Source organism: Oryzias latipes, chromosome 17 (assembly GCF_053564925.1).
Source record: "Oryzias latipes strain Hd-rR chromosome 17, Olatipes_Hd-rR_3.1".
Classification (NCBI taxonomy): Eukaryota; Metazoa; Chordata; class Actinopteri; order Beloniformes; family Adrianichthyidae; genus Oryzias; species Oryzias latipes.
Window position 1 is genome coordinate 3,597,579 of NC_136253.1, and position 17,563 is coordinate 3,615,141.

At 43.7% G+C, this 17,563-nt stretch overlaps 1 protein-coding gene across 9 annotated transcripts in view; it reads left to right on the forward strand.

The window, feature by feature from the left end:
- Positions 1 to 17,563, forward strand: part of LOC105356097 (contactin-associated protein-like 4) — a 258,282-nt gene that overhangs the window by 91,385 nt on the left and 149,334 nt on the right. For all 9 annotated transcript variants that reach the window (XR_013650452.1, XM_078934174.1, XM_078934178.1 and 6 more), the window contains one exon: positions 4,351 to 4,470. Coding sequence is in view for 8 of the 9 variants with exons in the window: in XM_078934174.1 (XP_078790300.1) it covers positions 4,351 to 4,470 (120 nt within the window). In the remaining variant the exon portion in view is untranslated. The remainder of the gene's footprint in view (positions 1 to 4,350; positions 4,471 to 17,563) is intronic.

The following is a 17,563-nucleotide window of genomic DNA, read 5'->3' on the forward strand; positions in this document are numbered from 1 at the left end:
CGGTTCATGCTGATTGGTCTAGGTTCTATCCAATCAAGTATGTCTGTGCCTGGAGCTGACACGGACTTTGTATCGGTTCTGTGCCACCAGGATTCTGCGTTCTCAACCATTCTGGTGCATTTCTTTCTGAGTAGAAGTGCAAAAGTGCAACACTGGATGACCTGCTGAAGAGAATTTACTCAAACGAATAATTAACATCAAAAGTGAAAAATGCAGTTTCTTTTGCTTTTGCATGAAGTCTACTATCAATCTTTTCCCTAATTACTATTGTTGACAATCTATATAAACAGAACATCACTGTCAGAATGTAAACATCTCTGCACAGAAACTTAAAACATTATTTTGCAGCATGAAAGAATCTTCTTCTTTCTCTTTCGGCTTTTCCCATCAGGGGTCGCCACAGCGAATCATCCTTTTCCACCTCACTCTATCATGGACATCTTCTACCCTAACATTAGCCAACTTCATGTCCTCTGTTAAGACATCCATGTATCTCCTCTTTGGCCGTCCTCTTGCCCTCCTGCCAGGCAGCTCCATCTCCAACATCCTTCTACCAATATATCCACTATCCCTCCTCTGAACATGTCCAAACCATCTCAGTCTGGCTTCTCTGACTTTGTCGCTAACACAGGCAACATGAGCCGTCCCTCTGATGTACTCGTTCCTTATCCTGTCTAACCTGGTCACTCCTAAGGAGAACCTCAACATCTTCATCTCCGCTACCTCCATCTCAGCCTCTTGTCTCTGTCTCACTGCTACCGTCTCTAACCCATAGAGCAGAGCTGGTCTCACCACTGTCTTGTACACCTTTCCTTTGAGTCTTGCTGGCACTCTTCTGTCACACAACACTCCTGACACTTTCCTCCACCCGCTCCAACCTGCCTGCACTCGCCTCTTCACCTCTTTTCCACACTCCCCATCACACTGAACTGTTGACCCCAAGTACTTAAACTCCTGCACCTTCTTCACCTCAGCCCCCTGTAACCTAACGCTTCTACCTTGATCCCTCTCGTTCAGACACATGTATTCTGTCTTACTACGACTGACCTTCATGCCTCTTCTTTCCAGAGCAAACCTCCACCTCTCTAGCTGTTCCTCCACCTGCTCTCTACTCTCACTGCAAATTACAATGTCATCCGCAAACATCATTGTCCAGGGAGATTCCTGTCTTACCTCGTCTGTCAGCCTGTCCATCAGCATAGCAAACAAAAAAGGACTCAAAGCTGATCCTTGGTGTAGTCCCACCTCCACCTTGAACTCCTCTGTCTGACCTACAGCACATCTCACCACCGTCATACTTCTCTCATACATGTCCTGAACTACTCTGACATACTTCTCTGCCACTCCAGACGACCTCGTACAGTACCACAGCTCCTCCCTCGGCACCCTGTCATACGCCTTCTCTAAATCTACGAACACACAATGCAGCTCCTTCTGACCTTCTCTGTACTTTTCCATCAACATTCTCAAAGCAAAAATGGCATCAGTGGTGCTCTTACGGGGCATGAAACCATACTGCTGCTCACAAATCTCCACCTTCTTCCTAAGCCTGGCTTCCACTACTCTTTCCCACAGCTTCATTGTGTGGCTCATCAACTTTATTCCTCTATAGTTGCTGCAGTTCTGCGTGTCACCCTTGTTCTTAAAGATCGGAACCAGAACGCTTCTCCTCCATTCCTCAAGCATCTTCTCACTCTCTACAATCCTATTGAACAAACTCGTTAGAAATTCCACTGCTGTCTCTCCTAAGCACTTCCATACCTCCACAGGTAGGTCATCAGGACCAACGGCCTTTCCGCTCTTCATCCTTTTCAGAGCCTTCCTAACCTCATCCTTTCCAATCTCTGCTACTTCCTGCTCCACAACAACCACATCTTCCTCCCTTCTTTCCCTGTCATTTTCCTCGTTCATCAGCTCCTCAAAATACTCCTTCCATCTTTTCTGTACACTCTCTTGGGTTGCTAGCACCTTTCCATCTCTGTCCTTAATCACCCTTATCTGTTGCACGTCCTTCCCATCTCTGTCTCTCTGTCTGGCTAGCCTGTACAAGTCCTTCTCTCCTTCCTTTGTGTCTAACCTGTCATATAGCTCATCGTAAGCTTTCTGTTTGGCCTTTGCCACCTCTCTCTTCACTCTACGCTGCGCTTCCTTGTACTCCTGTCTACCTTCCTCAGTCCTTTCTACATCCCACTTCTTTTTAGCCAACCTCTTCCTCTGGACGCATTCCTGTACTTCCTCATTCCACCACCAAGTCTCTTTACCGTCTTTCCTCTTTCCAGATGACACACCTAGCACCTTCCTACCTGTTTCCCTGATAATTTCTGCTGTAGTTTCCCAGTCATCTGGAAGCTCATCCTGACCACCCAGACCCTGTCTCAACTTCTGCCTAAATTCCTCACAAGTTTCTTCATTCTGTAGCTTCCACCACTTGGTCTTCTTTTCTGTTTTCCCTCTCTTCTTCTTCCTGACCTCCAGAGTCATCTTACACACCACCATGCGGTGCTGTCTGGCTACACTCTCTCCTACCACCACTTTGCAGTCAATAACCTCTCTCAAATGACCTCGTCTACATAGGATGTAGTCCACCTGAGTACTCCTACCTCCACTTTTGTATGTCATTCTATGTTCCTCTCTCTTCTGGAAGTAAGTGTTGACTACAGCCATTTCCATCCTCTTCGCAAAGTCCACCACCATCTGTCCCTCCAGATTCCTTTCCTTCACACCAAACCTGCCCATCACCTCCTCATCACCTCTATTGCCCTCACCAACATGCCCATTAAAGTCTGCTCCAATAACAACTCTCTCTCCTCTGGGGAGACTCTGTATGACCTCATCCAACTCACTCCAGAATCTCTCCTTCACTTCTAACTCACAGCCAACCTGTGGCGCATACCCACTGACTACATTCACCATCACCCCTTCGATTTCTAACTTTAAGCTCATCATCCTGTCTGAGACTCTTTTCACCTCTAGAACACTGTTTACAAACTCCCCCTTCAGAATCACTCCTACCCCGTTTCTCTTCCTATCAACACCATGATAGAACAGTTTGTATCCTCCTCCAATACTACGTGCCTTGCTGCCCTTCCACCTTGTCTCCTGCACACACAGTACATCTACCTTCCTTCTCTCCATCATGTCTGCCAGCTCTCTGCCTTTCCCTGTCATTGTGCCAACGTTAAGAGTCCCTATTCTCAAACCTATGTTCCTGCCTTTTCCCTTCTCTCTCTGGCCACGGGCCCTTCTGCCTCCCCTCTTTCTTCGACCAACAGTAGTCAAATTTCCACCGACACCCTGTAGGTTAACAGCATCGGTGGCGGTCGTTGTTAACCCGGGCCTCGACCGATCCGGTATGTCTAAAGTGTTGTGGATGATTCGCATGGTTATTTTGGCAATTTTTACGCCGGATGCCCTTCCTGACGCAACCCTCTCTATTTATCCGGGCTTGGGACCGGCACAGAGGCAACTGGCTTGCAACCCCTGTGGCTAGATTGCAGCATGAAAGAATATGTGCTTTAAATCTATTATAATAATGAACAAAGCTAACAGAATATAAAACTTTTCACCAATATTCTGCTCTGGAAGATTTACAGATCACACAGGCCTGTCATTTAGTGCAATGTCAGCAGATAAACGCACCAGTTTATTTTCCTGTTTCAGGAGCTCCCCTGGCATAAATTCATAAATCTGGAAAACTAAGACTAAATTAATGCAAAAAAAAAGAAAAATATGACTTATTTTTAAAATTGTTAAAAATGTATTCACTTAGCATGTTTGTGTTCTGAGCCTCGGTAACAGACAAGGTGTTAGACAAATATGGCAAGGAGTAAGCGTAACTCCACATCCCATCATCAAATTATTGCTCTCCCTAGCTTAGCCCGCACAACCCTAGCTTAACATAATCGGTTCAACAAAAATGGCGAGCAATATTGGAGCTATCCAGCCATACAGTTAAGATCCAGATGCTCAGACTAGGAAAACAAAGACGTTCATGGATCTATTTGTCTGCAAGTGGATGCATCAGAATGGAGCAGAGCATAAAGCTGGTGGTCTGCCGATTGTAGCTTCTACATCACAGCTACAGGCTTTTTCAAACAACTTTTTTTTCATCTGCTTCTGATTCACAACAATTTGAATAAAGAAATAGTCAGAAATGCAACTTTGAGCTTAATTTTCTTTTTCACTGTCCTCCATCATGAGAAAAATACCACAAGAACATTTTAAAAACATCCAAAACACCATTCTCATCAGAATGGATCTCAAAGGCAGCGCTTATATTCCTTATCAATGTGATCTCCATCACTTTCTGCATGTGAGTTGCTGATGCCAATCTCATCTTTGTTCCACCAGCCGTGTACGAGCGGTCCTGTGAAGCATACAAACACAACGGCAACACGTCTGGGTATTTTTACATCGATGTGGATGGCAGCGGGATGATCAAACCACAGCTGGTCTACTGCAACATGACAGGTGACACAGACACGCTCCCCCATTCTCATCATTCAGGGTTCTGCATGGATGAAATTAACATAATTGCAGATGATGAAGCTTCAATCATCACATTCCGATCCACTTTACCGCTCAGCCTCCTTTTTAGCAAAGCTGTCTCTTTCTTTCATCATGATGATGCTGATAGTTGTTTTCTCTCCACATTTGTTTCAACCACTTACTGGCTATTAGTTCTGATCTCCTATGAACAACAGTAACCAGATTTGTTTGGGTCTCTTTTGATATTCTGTCAAAAATAAAAATAAAATGTTTGTAAGGATGTGAGGATGGTAAACTCTAAAGCTTTTATTCTATAAAGATGTGTCTCATGTTCCCTATATGGGGTTAGACTACAGCATGAGGAGTTTGGGGTTATTACTCAGCCTTTTCTTTCGTTCACTTGATTAACAACATTAAAGTGAAATCATACTTCAACTAATCAACTAATTTTATTGTAAAGTGATGATTTTCTCAATCCAAAGAAACACACAGACTTGTAAAAAAAAAACAGAAATACTGGAGTTATAAATTGTTTGGCATCTGAAACACTTCATCCTTTGTGAAATCTGTAGACATGTTCATAAAAACAGAGTTGGCCCACTTCAGAATGTTAGTGTTACAAAGGCAGAAAAGGAGCTAATGTTTGACGTAAAAGTCTTGATTTGTAGAAGTTCAGTCAGAAAAACCAACACAATGCAGCTTAGTAAAAAGAAACTAATTAAAGCTACAAGTAGCATTTAGCGGGCCCGAGCACGTGCGGCCGCATGGCACGAGCGACCGCCCCGTGAGCAACGCCCTGCTCGAGCCATTTTCGTCGTTTTTTCTTGTCCATTCTGGAGCTCCAAGCTATTGTTAATACGACAGCAGCCTGGGGGGGGGGGGGGGGGGGGGGGGGGGGGGGGGGGGGGCTGTAATCTGTTGCCTTAAGGGACAAAGACTTTTGCATATAGCATGAAAAAAATTCAAGCAATGATGATAATTGCTATCACTGTCCCTAAGGATGAAAACAATAGAACTCATTCAATTTCCACTACAATGTCTAGATGAGTGTCAGCTATGTCTGATAACTTGGCCAATTAGCTGGACCGGGATCTTGCAAAGTGCAGGTGGTTAACGTCCAGTGTGATGAGTCTGTGGACGGCAACAGTACAGCATAGCTTTTGGTTTCCACAAGAGAAGAACTCCTGACACATCTGCCCTAACAGACAACTACAAGAGGAGTTGAAATGTATAACACGGTGAAGGAGTTTTTGTGCAGAAAAAGGTACAATTAGAAAAGCTGGTAGCAGTGACTGCAGATGGGACTCCTGCTATGATCAATAGACAAACAGGTTTCATCACTCACTGTAAAGCTGACCCAGACTTTCCAAAATGTCTGCATTACTGCTGCGTCATTCACCAGCAGGCCTTATGTGCAGAAGTGATTGGCTCTGGACATATAATGACTCTTATTCTGAAAATCGTAAACAACCTCAGCTGCAAAGCTAAACAGCACAGGATTTTTAAGGTGCTATTGGAGGAGATGTCTGTTGAATATGGTGAATATGAACATTGTGAATCTGAACTTGCATTCTTGACTGACATTACTGGAAAACTAAACCACTTGATCTGCGAGCTGCAAGACAATGGCAAAACTATTTTTTTTTGACCAGCCTGCCTGAGCCAGTGTTTTTCTTGTGGGGATCTTTTCTGCCAGGGCTTGTCAGCTTGGTCAGTGGATGTTGCTGCAGTTGTCTACCTTGCTGGGACAGCTGGAGTTAAACACAGCAGCTCACGGCTCTGAAGTGGACCCCGTTGCTGTCCCAGTCTGGATGGGCACTGTGGCGATGTTCCAATGGCCAGGCTGGCTTCTGGTATAAAGAGATTCCCAAATACCATTTCCTAACCGCAGAGCCAAGGATGTGTTTACATGTTTAGGTCAAAAATGTGATGGACAGCTTCATGTTGTCTAAACATGCCACCCTGTTATTAATCCAGTTGTTATGGTTCTCCATCTGTGTCTAGGTGATAGAAAAGCATTTTTTTTATATTTAGAGCTCTAAGCAAACAAACAGTTGTCTATATAAAAGAGCTTTTACAATTGTGCACTTTTAGCAGGTCTCTGAGTTCATGTGACCAATGTATGGTGGATTTTCACAGACCTTGTTTAAAACTGAAGGTGAGAGAGACTTAGAGAAATGGCTTCATTGTTCTGGAGTTCTTTGTTTCATCCACAGAAGAGTAGAATTGGTGATTGATTTTGAAAAGCTGCTGAAAAAAGTATCTTTTTCAAATTGCAATTTCTAACTTGGGTTTTACATTTTGTGTTCCATTTTTTGTGCTTTAATTGGGAAGCATTTGTTATTTGTTTGGTGTTTTTAAGGTTCTGCAAATATACACATCATTTTTTAGAGACATTTGTTATCAGTTGTGTTTGTTGATTTGTAGTTTAATTTCATTGGATGTATAGATGTCGTGTGGGGGGGAGGCTCGAGAGCAGGTAGGACCCAGGCGCAGAGACGGGAGGCAAACGGGTTCAGGGCAAGTGGGTTTATTTAACTAACAAAAAGCGCTGCAGAGCAGGATGACAAAACTAAAAACAAAAACTTACTGTGGCATGGCAAGGGACATGGACGCCAGACAAGAAGACGTGATCAACATGAGCAGAAGTTAATGGACCAGCACAGGAGGAAGGCAGAGACAAGACTTATATACAGACAGGGCAGACAAGACACAGGTGAACACGATTAGGGCAGATGGGGACCAAAGGAAGTAAAACTCAAGAAACATGACAAGACAGGAAACCTTTCAAAATAAAACAGGAAACAGAACCAAACAAGACAGAACAAGAACTAAAGCGAAAAAAAAGACAACAAACTGAAACCATGACAATAGAAAGGAAAAGAAGTTCAAACATTGATTATAAAAAAGGATATAAGAGATAAAAAAAAGAAAAAGGAAAAGAAAAAAGATAAAATATTGATTTAATTGCATTTTGAATGAATAAAAAACAATGATTAATAGAATCAGAAATCAGAAAAAGTTTTATTGCCAGGTTCAGTAGAGCGCACTTTACAAAACGAGGAATTTGACTTGGTGTATAGTGCAATTAAGAATAAGTTAAAAATTAAGTTAACAACAACAACACACTATATACAGTAGAGTAAGGTGAATTAAAGTGGGAGCACAGATGGGCTGGGATGGTGGGGCCTGTAAGTGGCACCGACAGTCCTTTGGTGGGCGGGGGGGGGAGGGGGGGTCACCTGGGGGAGTTGGGGTTCTGTTCAGCAGGCTGGCTGCAGTGGGGAAGAAGCTGTTCTTGTGGCGCGAGGTCCTGGTCCTGATGGACCGGAGCCTCTTGCCAGAAGGGAGGGGCCGAAAGAGATTATGTCCTGGATGAGAGGGGTTGGCTACAATCCTGGCTGCCCGCCTCCAGGTCCTGGAGATGTGCAGCTCCTGGAGAGACGGGAGGTGGCAGCCGATCACCTTCTCTGCTGAGTGGATGACGCGTTGCAGCTTGGCCTTGTCTCTGGCCGTGGCCGCAGCGAACCAGACTGTGATGGAGGACGTGAGGGTGGATTCGATGATGGCGGTGTAAAAGTCTACCAGCATCTTTTCAGGGAGGTGAAACTTCTTCAGCTGCCTCAGGAAGTACATCCTCTGCTGGACCTTCTTAGTGATGGAGCTGATGTTCTGCTCCCACTTGAGGTCCTGGCTGATGATGGTTCCCAGGAAGCAGAAGGACTCCACAGAGGTCACCGGGGAGTCACAGAGGATGACAGGGGGGAGGGGGGCTGGGGCCTTCCTGAAGTCCACTGTCATCTCCACTGTCTTCAGAGCATTAAGCTCCAGGTTGTTAGCGCTGCACTATGACACCAGCCTGGCTATTTCACTCCTGTAGGCCGACTCATCTCCGTCAGAGATGAGGCCGATGAGTGTGGTGTCGTCAGCAAACTTCAGGAGTTTGACAGACAGGTGACCAGCTGTGCAGCTGTTTGTGTACAGGGAGAGTAACAGGGGTGAAAGGACACAGCCCTGGGGGGATCCGGTGCTTGTGGACCGAGTATCTGAGACGAGCTTCCCCAGCCTCACATACTGCTGTCTGTCCGTCAGGAAGTCTGTGATCCACCTGCAGGTGGAGTCAGGCACATTCATCTTGGAGAGTTTTTAATACTAAAGATGTATGAAAGACATACCGAAAAAATATGTCTTTCAGTGTTTAACTGGCTGTCTTTGGATTATGCATGCCTGAGTAATGGCCATTCTTACTTCTCATCTCTCTGTTCACTGCTTGCTAATTTACATAGCAGGGGTCCCAGCAGGAGGGGGCGGGGTTGTAACACGACTCCTTCAGCAGAGCCAGGCTGAGAGAGGCTTTGACATGTAAGATGTTAGATGTTAGAATGCCAGATGTTAGAATGACCAGTTCATTTTATATCTATGAAAATATTCAGGTAGCTATGGGACATGTTTAGCTATAGGTCTGTGAAAATTGGTGTCGATTGTTGAAACATAAGTTACCATAAAAAAATGTTTGTTTGGAGTCTAGACAGATTTAACACAGGTTTTTGGATGAAAAAGGATTTTTTATAAATCATCTGTTACACTTTTAAGTCTGAAAAAAATATGGAAGGCAGCAAACACAGATCCCTACCGTTTTTAATTTTTTTGTGCTGATATTTGAAAGATAAGTTATGCAAAAAAATAGGTGTTTGCAGTTTTGCCTAAAAAGACGTTTTCGGACCTTTTTGGATGAAATGTTGAATAAAAGTTCACCTGTAACTTCAATAATTCTGAATTTTTTTAGGAAGCAGTAGCACATAAATGCCTATGAAAGTTGAATTCTTGGTGCTGATAACCTAAACATAATTTATGCTAAAAATCTTTGTTCAGTCCAAAATTTCATTAAAAAAATCAAGTGATGAAGTTTCTCGTAGACCCTATAGTGTTACATATCAAAGCTGGAGGTTATTAAAGGCATCTAATTCTGAAATCTCAGCTTCCTGAGACAAACGGCTGATTTATAATAAATTTCTATTATTTGGGTGCACATAATCGACCACTTCCTGTTACGCAGGCACCGTCAGGTGTACACCCATGAAACTTTACATGATGAGAGAAGACCCTTCTGAGTATCTCCAGTTTTAATTTCATGCACATCGGACAAAGCAAAGAGAAAATACAGGGCAGAATGTGCCCCATGCAATAACTAGGTGGCGCTATAGAGCTCGTCCAAGATTGTCATATCCATGGGTTCAGAATAGAAGCTTCATCATATCCATTGAATTTCAGTGAGATTGGACAAGGAATGTGCACGTGAGAGCAACTTTTGTGTGCATAGCGAGATGCCCAACTTTGCCGCTCTGTCACGACCACACCCCCGCATTGAAAGTTATGGTTTTTTGTCAGAGTAAACTTCAATGGCTTTTCAACAGGTGGACGTCATTTTCAGGTGTGTCGGCTCATCCTACTCGGAGTAGTGATGCTCCAAGTAAAACATGTCATTTCCTCTTGCCAGCAGGTGGCGCTACACTTTTTCCAGATTTTTTCACTGCAGATGTGTTCAGAGTCAGACTACAATCATGCATATCAATTTTGGATCAGATTGGATTTTGCATGGCTGAGTAATGGCCATTTTTCTTTTCATGGCGTGTTTTCGAAACGACCTCCAATTTTGACGCGCCGCCATGGTCACAAACATCCATAAAAACTTAAAAGCTTCGCAATTTAACATCGGACATGTGTCTAGTTTACACAACCAAAGTTTGAAGTCATTACTCCAAAATCTCTAGGAGGAGTTCGTTCTAGAGCGAGGCCTGCAAATGTCCAAAATGAAGCAAAAATGACATATTGACCTCAATATATCAGACTTCCTGTGCGAGTGACAGGTGGGTCCTTTCAGACTTTTTTGTAAGTCTCCATCTGAAGAACATGCCCTGTAAAAATCAAGCTTGTACGTTAAAGCGTATGCGGGGCGTCGGGACAAAAGTCACTGTAGGTGGCGCTATCGAGCCGTTTTTGTGCGCCCATGCCAATCTCCTATAAAATACGAAATTTTTCGCGACTCCTGATGTGTGTGCCAAATTTGGTGAGTTTTGGGGTATGTTAAAGGCCTCAAAAAGGCGACTCTTCCGGTAGAATAATAATAATAATAATTAAAGCTACAAGTAGCATTTAGCGGGCCCGAGCACGTGCGACCGCACGGCACGAGCGACCGCCCCGTGAGCAACGCCCTGCTCGAGCCATTCTCGTCGTTTTTTCTTGTCCATTCTGGAGCTCCAAGCTATTGTTAATACGACAGCAGCCTGGGGGGGGGGGGGGGGGGGGGGGGGGGGCTGTAATCTGTTGCCTTAAGGGACAAAGACTTTTGCATATAGCATGAAAAAAATTCAAGCAATGATGATAATTGCTATCACTGTCCCTAAGGATGAGAACAATAGAACTCATTCAATTTCCACTACAATGTCTAGATGAGTGTCAGCTATGTCTGATAACTTGGCCAATTAGCTGGACCGGGATCTTGCAAAGTGCAGGTGGTTAACGTCCAGTGTGATGAGTCTGTGGACGGCAACAGTACAGCATAGCTTTTGGTTTCCACAAGAGAAGAACTCCTGACACATCTGCCCTAACAGACAACTACAAGAGGAGTTGAAATGTATAACACGGTGAAGGAGTTTTTGTGCAGAAAAAGGTACAATTAGAAAAGCTGGTAGCAGTGACTGCAGATGGGACTCCTGCTATGATCAATAGACAAACAGGTTTCATCACTCACTGTAAAGCTGACCCAGACTTTCCAAAATGTCTGCATTACTGTTGCGTCATTCACCAGCAGGCCTTATGTGCAGAAGTGATTGGCTCTGGACATATAATGACTCTTATTCTGAAAATCGTAAACAACCTCAGCTGCAAAGCAAAACAGCACAGGATTTTTAAGGTGCTATTGGAGGAGATGTCTGTTGAATATGGTGAATATGAACATTGTGAATCTGAACTTGCATTCTTGACTGACATTACTGGAAAACTAAACCACTTGATCTGCGAGCTGCAAGACAATGGCAAAACTATTTTTTTTTTGACCAGCCTGCCTTAGCCAGTGTTTTTCTTGTGGGGATCTTTTCTGCCAGGGCTTGTCAGCTTGGTCAGTGGATGTTGCTGCAGTTGTCTCCCTTGCTGGGACAGCTGGAGTTAAACACAGCAGCTCACGGCTCTGAAGTGGACCCCGTTGCTGTCCCAGTCTGGATGGGCACTGTGGCGATGTTCCAATGGCCAGGCTGGCTCCTGGTATAAAGAGATTCCCAAATACCATTTCCTAACCGCAGAGCCAAGGATGTGTTTACATGTTTAGGTCAAAAATGTGATGGACAGCTTCATGTTGTCTAAACATGCCACCCTGTTATTAATCCAGTTGATATGGTTCTCCATCTGTGTCTAGGTGATAGAAAAGCATTTTTTTTATATTTAGAGCTCTAAGCAAACAAACAGTTGTCTATATAAAAGAGCTTTTACAATTGTGCACTTTTAGCAGGTCTCTGAGTTCATGTGACCAATGTATGGTGGATTTTCACAGACCTTGTTTAAAACTGAAGGTGAGAGAGACTTAGAGAAATGGCTTCATTGTTCTGGAGTACTTTGTTTCATCCACAGAAGAGTAGAATTGGTGATTGATTTTGAAAAGCTGCTGAAAAAAGTATCTTTTTCAAATTGCAATTTCTAACTTGGGTTTTACATTTTGTGTTCCATTTTTTGTGCTTTAATTGGGAAGCATTTGTTATTTGTTTGGTGTTTTTAAGGTTCTGCAAATATACACATCATTTTTTAGAGACATTTGTTATCAGTTGTGTTTGTTGATTTGTAGTTTAATTTCATTGGATGTATAGATGTCGTGTGGGGGGGAGGCTCGAGAGCAGGTAGGACCCAGGCGCAAAGACGGGAGGCAAACGGGTTCAGGGCAAGTGGGTTTATTTAACTAACAAAAAGTGCTGCAGAGCAGGATGACAAAACTAAAAACAAAAACTTACTGTGGCATGGCAAGGGACATGGACGCCAGACAAGAAGACGTGATCAACATGAGCAGAAGTTAATGGACCAGCACAGGAGGAAGGCAGAGACAAGACTTATATACAGACAGGGCAGACAAGACACAGGTGAACACGATTAGGGCAGATGGGGACCAAAGGAAGTAAAACTCAAGAAACATGACAAGACAGGAAACCTTTCAAAATAAAACAGGAAACAGAACCAAACAAGACAGAACAAGAACTAAAGCGAAAAAAAAAGACAACAAACTGAAACCATGACAATAGAAAGGAAAAGAAGTTCAAACATTGATTATAAAAAAGGATATAAGAGATAAAAAAAAAGAAAAAGGAAAAGAAAAAAGATAAAATATTGATTTAATTGCATTTTGAATGAATAAAAAACAATGATTAATAGAATCAGAAATCAGAAAAAGTTTTATTGCCAGGTTCAGTAGAGCGCACTTTACAAAACGAGGAATTTGACTTGGTGTATAGTGCAATTAAGAATAAGTTAAAAATTAAGTTAACAACAACAACACACTATATACAGTAGAGTAAGGTGAATTAAAGTGGGAGCACAGATGGGCTGGGATGGTGGGGCCTGTAAGTGGCACCGACAGTCCTTTGGTGGGCGGGGGGGGGGGGGGGGGGTCACCTGGGGGAGTTGGGGTACTGTTCAGCAGGCTGACTGCAGTGGGGAAGAAGCTGTTCTTGTGGCGCGAGGTCCTGGTCCTGATGGACCGGAGCCTCTTGCCAGGAGGGAGGGGCCGAAAGAGATTATGTCCTGGATGAGAGGGGTTGGCTACAATCCTGGCTGCCCGCCTCCAGGTCCTGGAGATGTGCAGCTCCTGGAGAGACGGGAGGTGGCAGCCGATCACCTTCTCTGCTGAGTGGATGACGCGTTGCAGCTTGGCCTTGTCTCTGGCCGTGGCCGCAGCGAACCAGACTGTGATGGAGGACGTGAGGGTGGATTCGATGATGGCGGTGTAAAAGTCTACCAGCATCTTTTCAGGGAGGTGAAACTTCTTCAGCTGCCTCAGGAAGTACATCCTCTGCTGGACCTTCTTAGTGATGGAGCTGATGTTCTGCTCCCACTTGAGGTCCTGGCTGATGATGGTTCCCAGGAAGCAGAAGGACTCCACAGAGGTCACCGGGGAGTCACAGAGGATGACAGGGGGGAGGGGGGCTGGGGCCTTCCTGAAGTCCACTGTCATCTCCACTGTCTTCAGAGCATTAAGCTCCAGGTTGTTAGCGCTGCACTATGACACCAGCCTGGCTATTTCACTCCTGTAGGCCGACTCATCTCCGTCAGAGATGAGGCCGATGAGTGTGGTGTCGTCAGCAAACTTCAGGAGTTTGACAGACAGGTGACCAGCTGTGCAGCTGTTTGTGTACAGGGAGAGTAACAGGGGTGAAAGGACACAGCCCTGGGGGGATCCGGTGCTTGTGGTCCGAGTATCTGAGACGAGCTTCCCCAGCCTCACATACTGCTGTCTGTCCGTCAGGAAGTCTGTGATCCACCTGCAGGTGGAGTCAGGCACATTCATCTTGGAGAGTTTTTAATACTAAGTCTAGACAGATTTAACACAGGTTTTTGGATGAAAAAGGATTTTTTATAAATCATCTGTTACACTTTTAAGTCTGAAAAAAATATGGAAGGCAGCAAACACAGATCCCTACCGTTTTTAATTTTTTTGTGCTGATATTTGAAAGATAAGTTATGCAAAAAAATAGGTGTTTGCAGTTTTGCCTAAAAAGACGTTTTCGGACCTTTTTGGATCAAATGTTGTCTAAAAGTTCACCTGTAACTTCAATCATTCTGAATTTTTTTAGGAAAACTAAACCACTTCAACTGTGATCTGCAAGGCAATGGTAAAACTATATTTTTTATGGAACAGCCTGCAGTGTTTCTTGTGGGGATCTTTTCTGCCAGGGCTTGCCGGCTTGGTCGGTGGTTGTTGCTGTTACCAATCCAGTTGATATGGTTCTCCATCTGTGTCTAAGTGATATAATCAGAATCAGAATAGTTTATTGTCATTGTACATGGGGATACAATGAAATTGCAGCAGCCTTGGAGTGAAGGAGTTACATAAAATAAAAATAAAAATAGAATAGAAAAAGAAATACTGTATTTACAACTCTTAACAAAAAATGAACAATATGGACAGAAACTGTTAAATATTAAATATTTGTGAATAAAATAGAATGGAATTACATGAGTTGCTGTGAGCACAGCTTAATAAATATCAAGTTATTGCACAGTGACCCGGTTAGACAGTCAGGATATTGCACGCATTGTAGTAAAATTAGAGTGAGGTGTGGTTGGTGGACGTATGTGCATTCCGTATGATAATTGCCTGTGGAAAAAAGCTGTTTCTTAGTCTGTTTGTCCTGGTTCTGATGGACCTGTACCTCCTTCCAGAGGGCAGCAGTTCAAACAGAGGGAAAGCAGAATGGGTGGAGTTAGTGGTGATGCTAGTCACTCTGCTGAGGCAGCGAGACTGGTAAATGTCCTTCAGTGAGGGGAGGGGGCAGCCGATGATCCTCTGCGCTGTCTTTACCACTCTCTGGAGACTCTGCCGTTCTGCTTCAGTGCAGTGGGAAAACCACACTGTGATGCCATAGGACAGAATGCTCTCAATGGTTGAGCGGTAGAACGTTACCAGCAGCTCCTGGCTGACGTCGTTCCTCCTAAGTTTTCTCAGGAAGTGCAGGCGTTGCTGGGCCTTCCTGATGACAGTCATGGTGTTGTTAGACCATGTGAGGTCAGCAGAGATGGTGGTGCCCAGGAGGGTGAAGCTGTGGACCCTCTCCACACAGTTTCCATCGATGTAGAGTGGGGGTGGATCTGTTCTGTTTTTTCTGAAGTCCAGGATGATCTCCTTGGTCTTGGTGGTGTTCAGGATGAGGTTATTAGCCTGACACCACCTTGAGAGTTTCAGGACTTCGTCTCTGTAGGCCGTCTCGTCGTCCCCAGAGATCAGCCCCACCACAGTAGTGTCGTCTGCAAACTTCACCACGGTGTTGCTGGTGTGGGCTGGTCTGCAGTCTGCTGTGTACAGTGTATACAGCAGAGGACTCAGCACACATCCCTGTGTGGAGCCTGTGCTCAGCGTCCGGGTGGAGGAGAGGTGGGGGTCAAGTTTGACTGTCTGTGGTCTGTTTGTCAGGAAGTCCTTGATCCACGAGCAGGTGAGTGGGTGGAGTCCTAGTTCAGACAGTTTGTTGACCAGAATGTCAGGAATGATTGTGTTAAAGGCTGAGCTATAGTCCACAAAGAGCATCCTGGCGTAGGTGTCTCTGTGTTCCAGGTGGCTCAGCGCAGTGTGGAGGGTGATGGAAATGGCATCATCCGTTGATCTGTTTGCTTTGTAAGCAAACTGGTGGGGGACGAAGATTGGAGGGAGGGAGTCTTTGATGTGTCCCAGGAGCAGCCGCTCCAGACACTTTGTGATGACAGCAGTGAGTGCAACTGGGCGGAAGTCCGTGAGGAAGGCTGTGGATGAGGACTTTTTGGGTATCGGGATGATAGTGGATGACTTCAGGCAAGCAGGGATGAAAGCCTGAGCTAGCGACAGGTTGAAGATTTTTGTGAAGACCTGGGAGAGTTGATCGGCGCAGGCCCGCAGAACCTTTCCGGGAACTCCATCAGGTCCCGCCGCTTTCCTGGGGTTTACCCTGCTGAACATCCGTGCCATCCGTGCCACGTCCATAAAGGCATTGTTTTTATATTTAGAGCTCTAAGCAACCAAACAGTTGTCTATATAAAAGAGCTTTTACAATTGTGCACTTTTAGCAGGCTGAAAAAATTATCTTTTTAAAATTGCCATTTCAAATTTGGGTTTTAAATTTTGTGTTCCATTTTTCTGTGCTTGTATTGGAAGGATTTGTTATTATTTTGTTTAAAAGTGCTACATATTGTATATACACATAATTTATTTAGAGAAATTTGCTATACGTTGTGTTTTTTGGTTTTGTAGTTTAATTTCATTGGATTTATATTAAGGAAAAGAAGTTGCAGCATTGATTAAAAAAGGATAAAAGAGACATTTACTGTCTAAGTCTTATGTTACATCTGTAGAACTGTACTGAGAGTTGGGTTTTGTTTTGGAGCACATTCATATGTTTTGTTTTTAAAAAAAAAAGATAAAATATTAGGTTAATTGCATTTTACATGACTAGAAAAGCAATGATTATTCATAAAAATCTATGAAAGACATACAAAACAAATGAAAAAGCAGTCTGCCCTCCCTCTTGTGTCTAAACTCTTGTCACCTCACTTCTGGGTTAGTTAGCATATGAACTGGCAGCTGGTGTTTGTGTGTGTGTGTGGGGGGGGGGGGGGGGGTGAAATTTGACTCCAGCAACAGGGATGATTGAGGAGCAGGCTGCAGCATGAGGAAAAGACTTAAGCATGTAAGAGGAAATGACATCCTACAGTTGACCAGTTCATTTTATATCTGTAAAGAATATTCAAGAAGCATTTAGACATGTTCAGCTATATGCGTGTGAAACTTGGTGTGGATATTTGAAGCATAAGTAATTTTAAAACACACTTGTTTGGAGTCCAGACGGAAAAAGCACAGGTTTTGGGATGAATCAGGATTTTTTTAAAATCATCTGTTTCACCTGGACTTCTGAAAAAAATATGGAAGGCAGCAAACACAGATCCCTACATTTAAAAAAATAAATGGTGTTGATATATGATGATTAAGTTATGAAAAAAAATAGGTGTTTGTAGTTTTGCCTAAAAAGACGTTTTCGGACCTTTTTAGATGTAATGCTCTCTAAGATGTCACCTGTAACTTCAATCATTCTGAATTTTTTTAGGAAGCAGTAGCACATAAATGCCTATGAAAGTTGAATTCTTGGTGCTGATAACCTAAACAGAATTTATGCTAAAAATCTTTGTTCAGTCCAAAATTTCATTAAAAAAATCAAGTGATGAAGTTTCTTGTAGACCCTATAGTGTTACATATCAAAGCTGGAGGTTATTAAAGGCATCTAATTCTGAAATCTCAGCTTCCTGAGACAAACGGCTGATTTATAATAAATTTCTATTATTTGGGTGCACATAA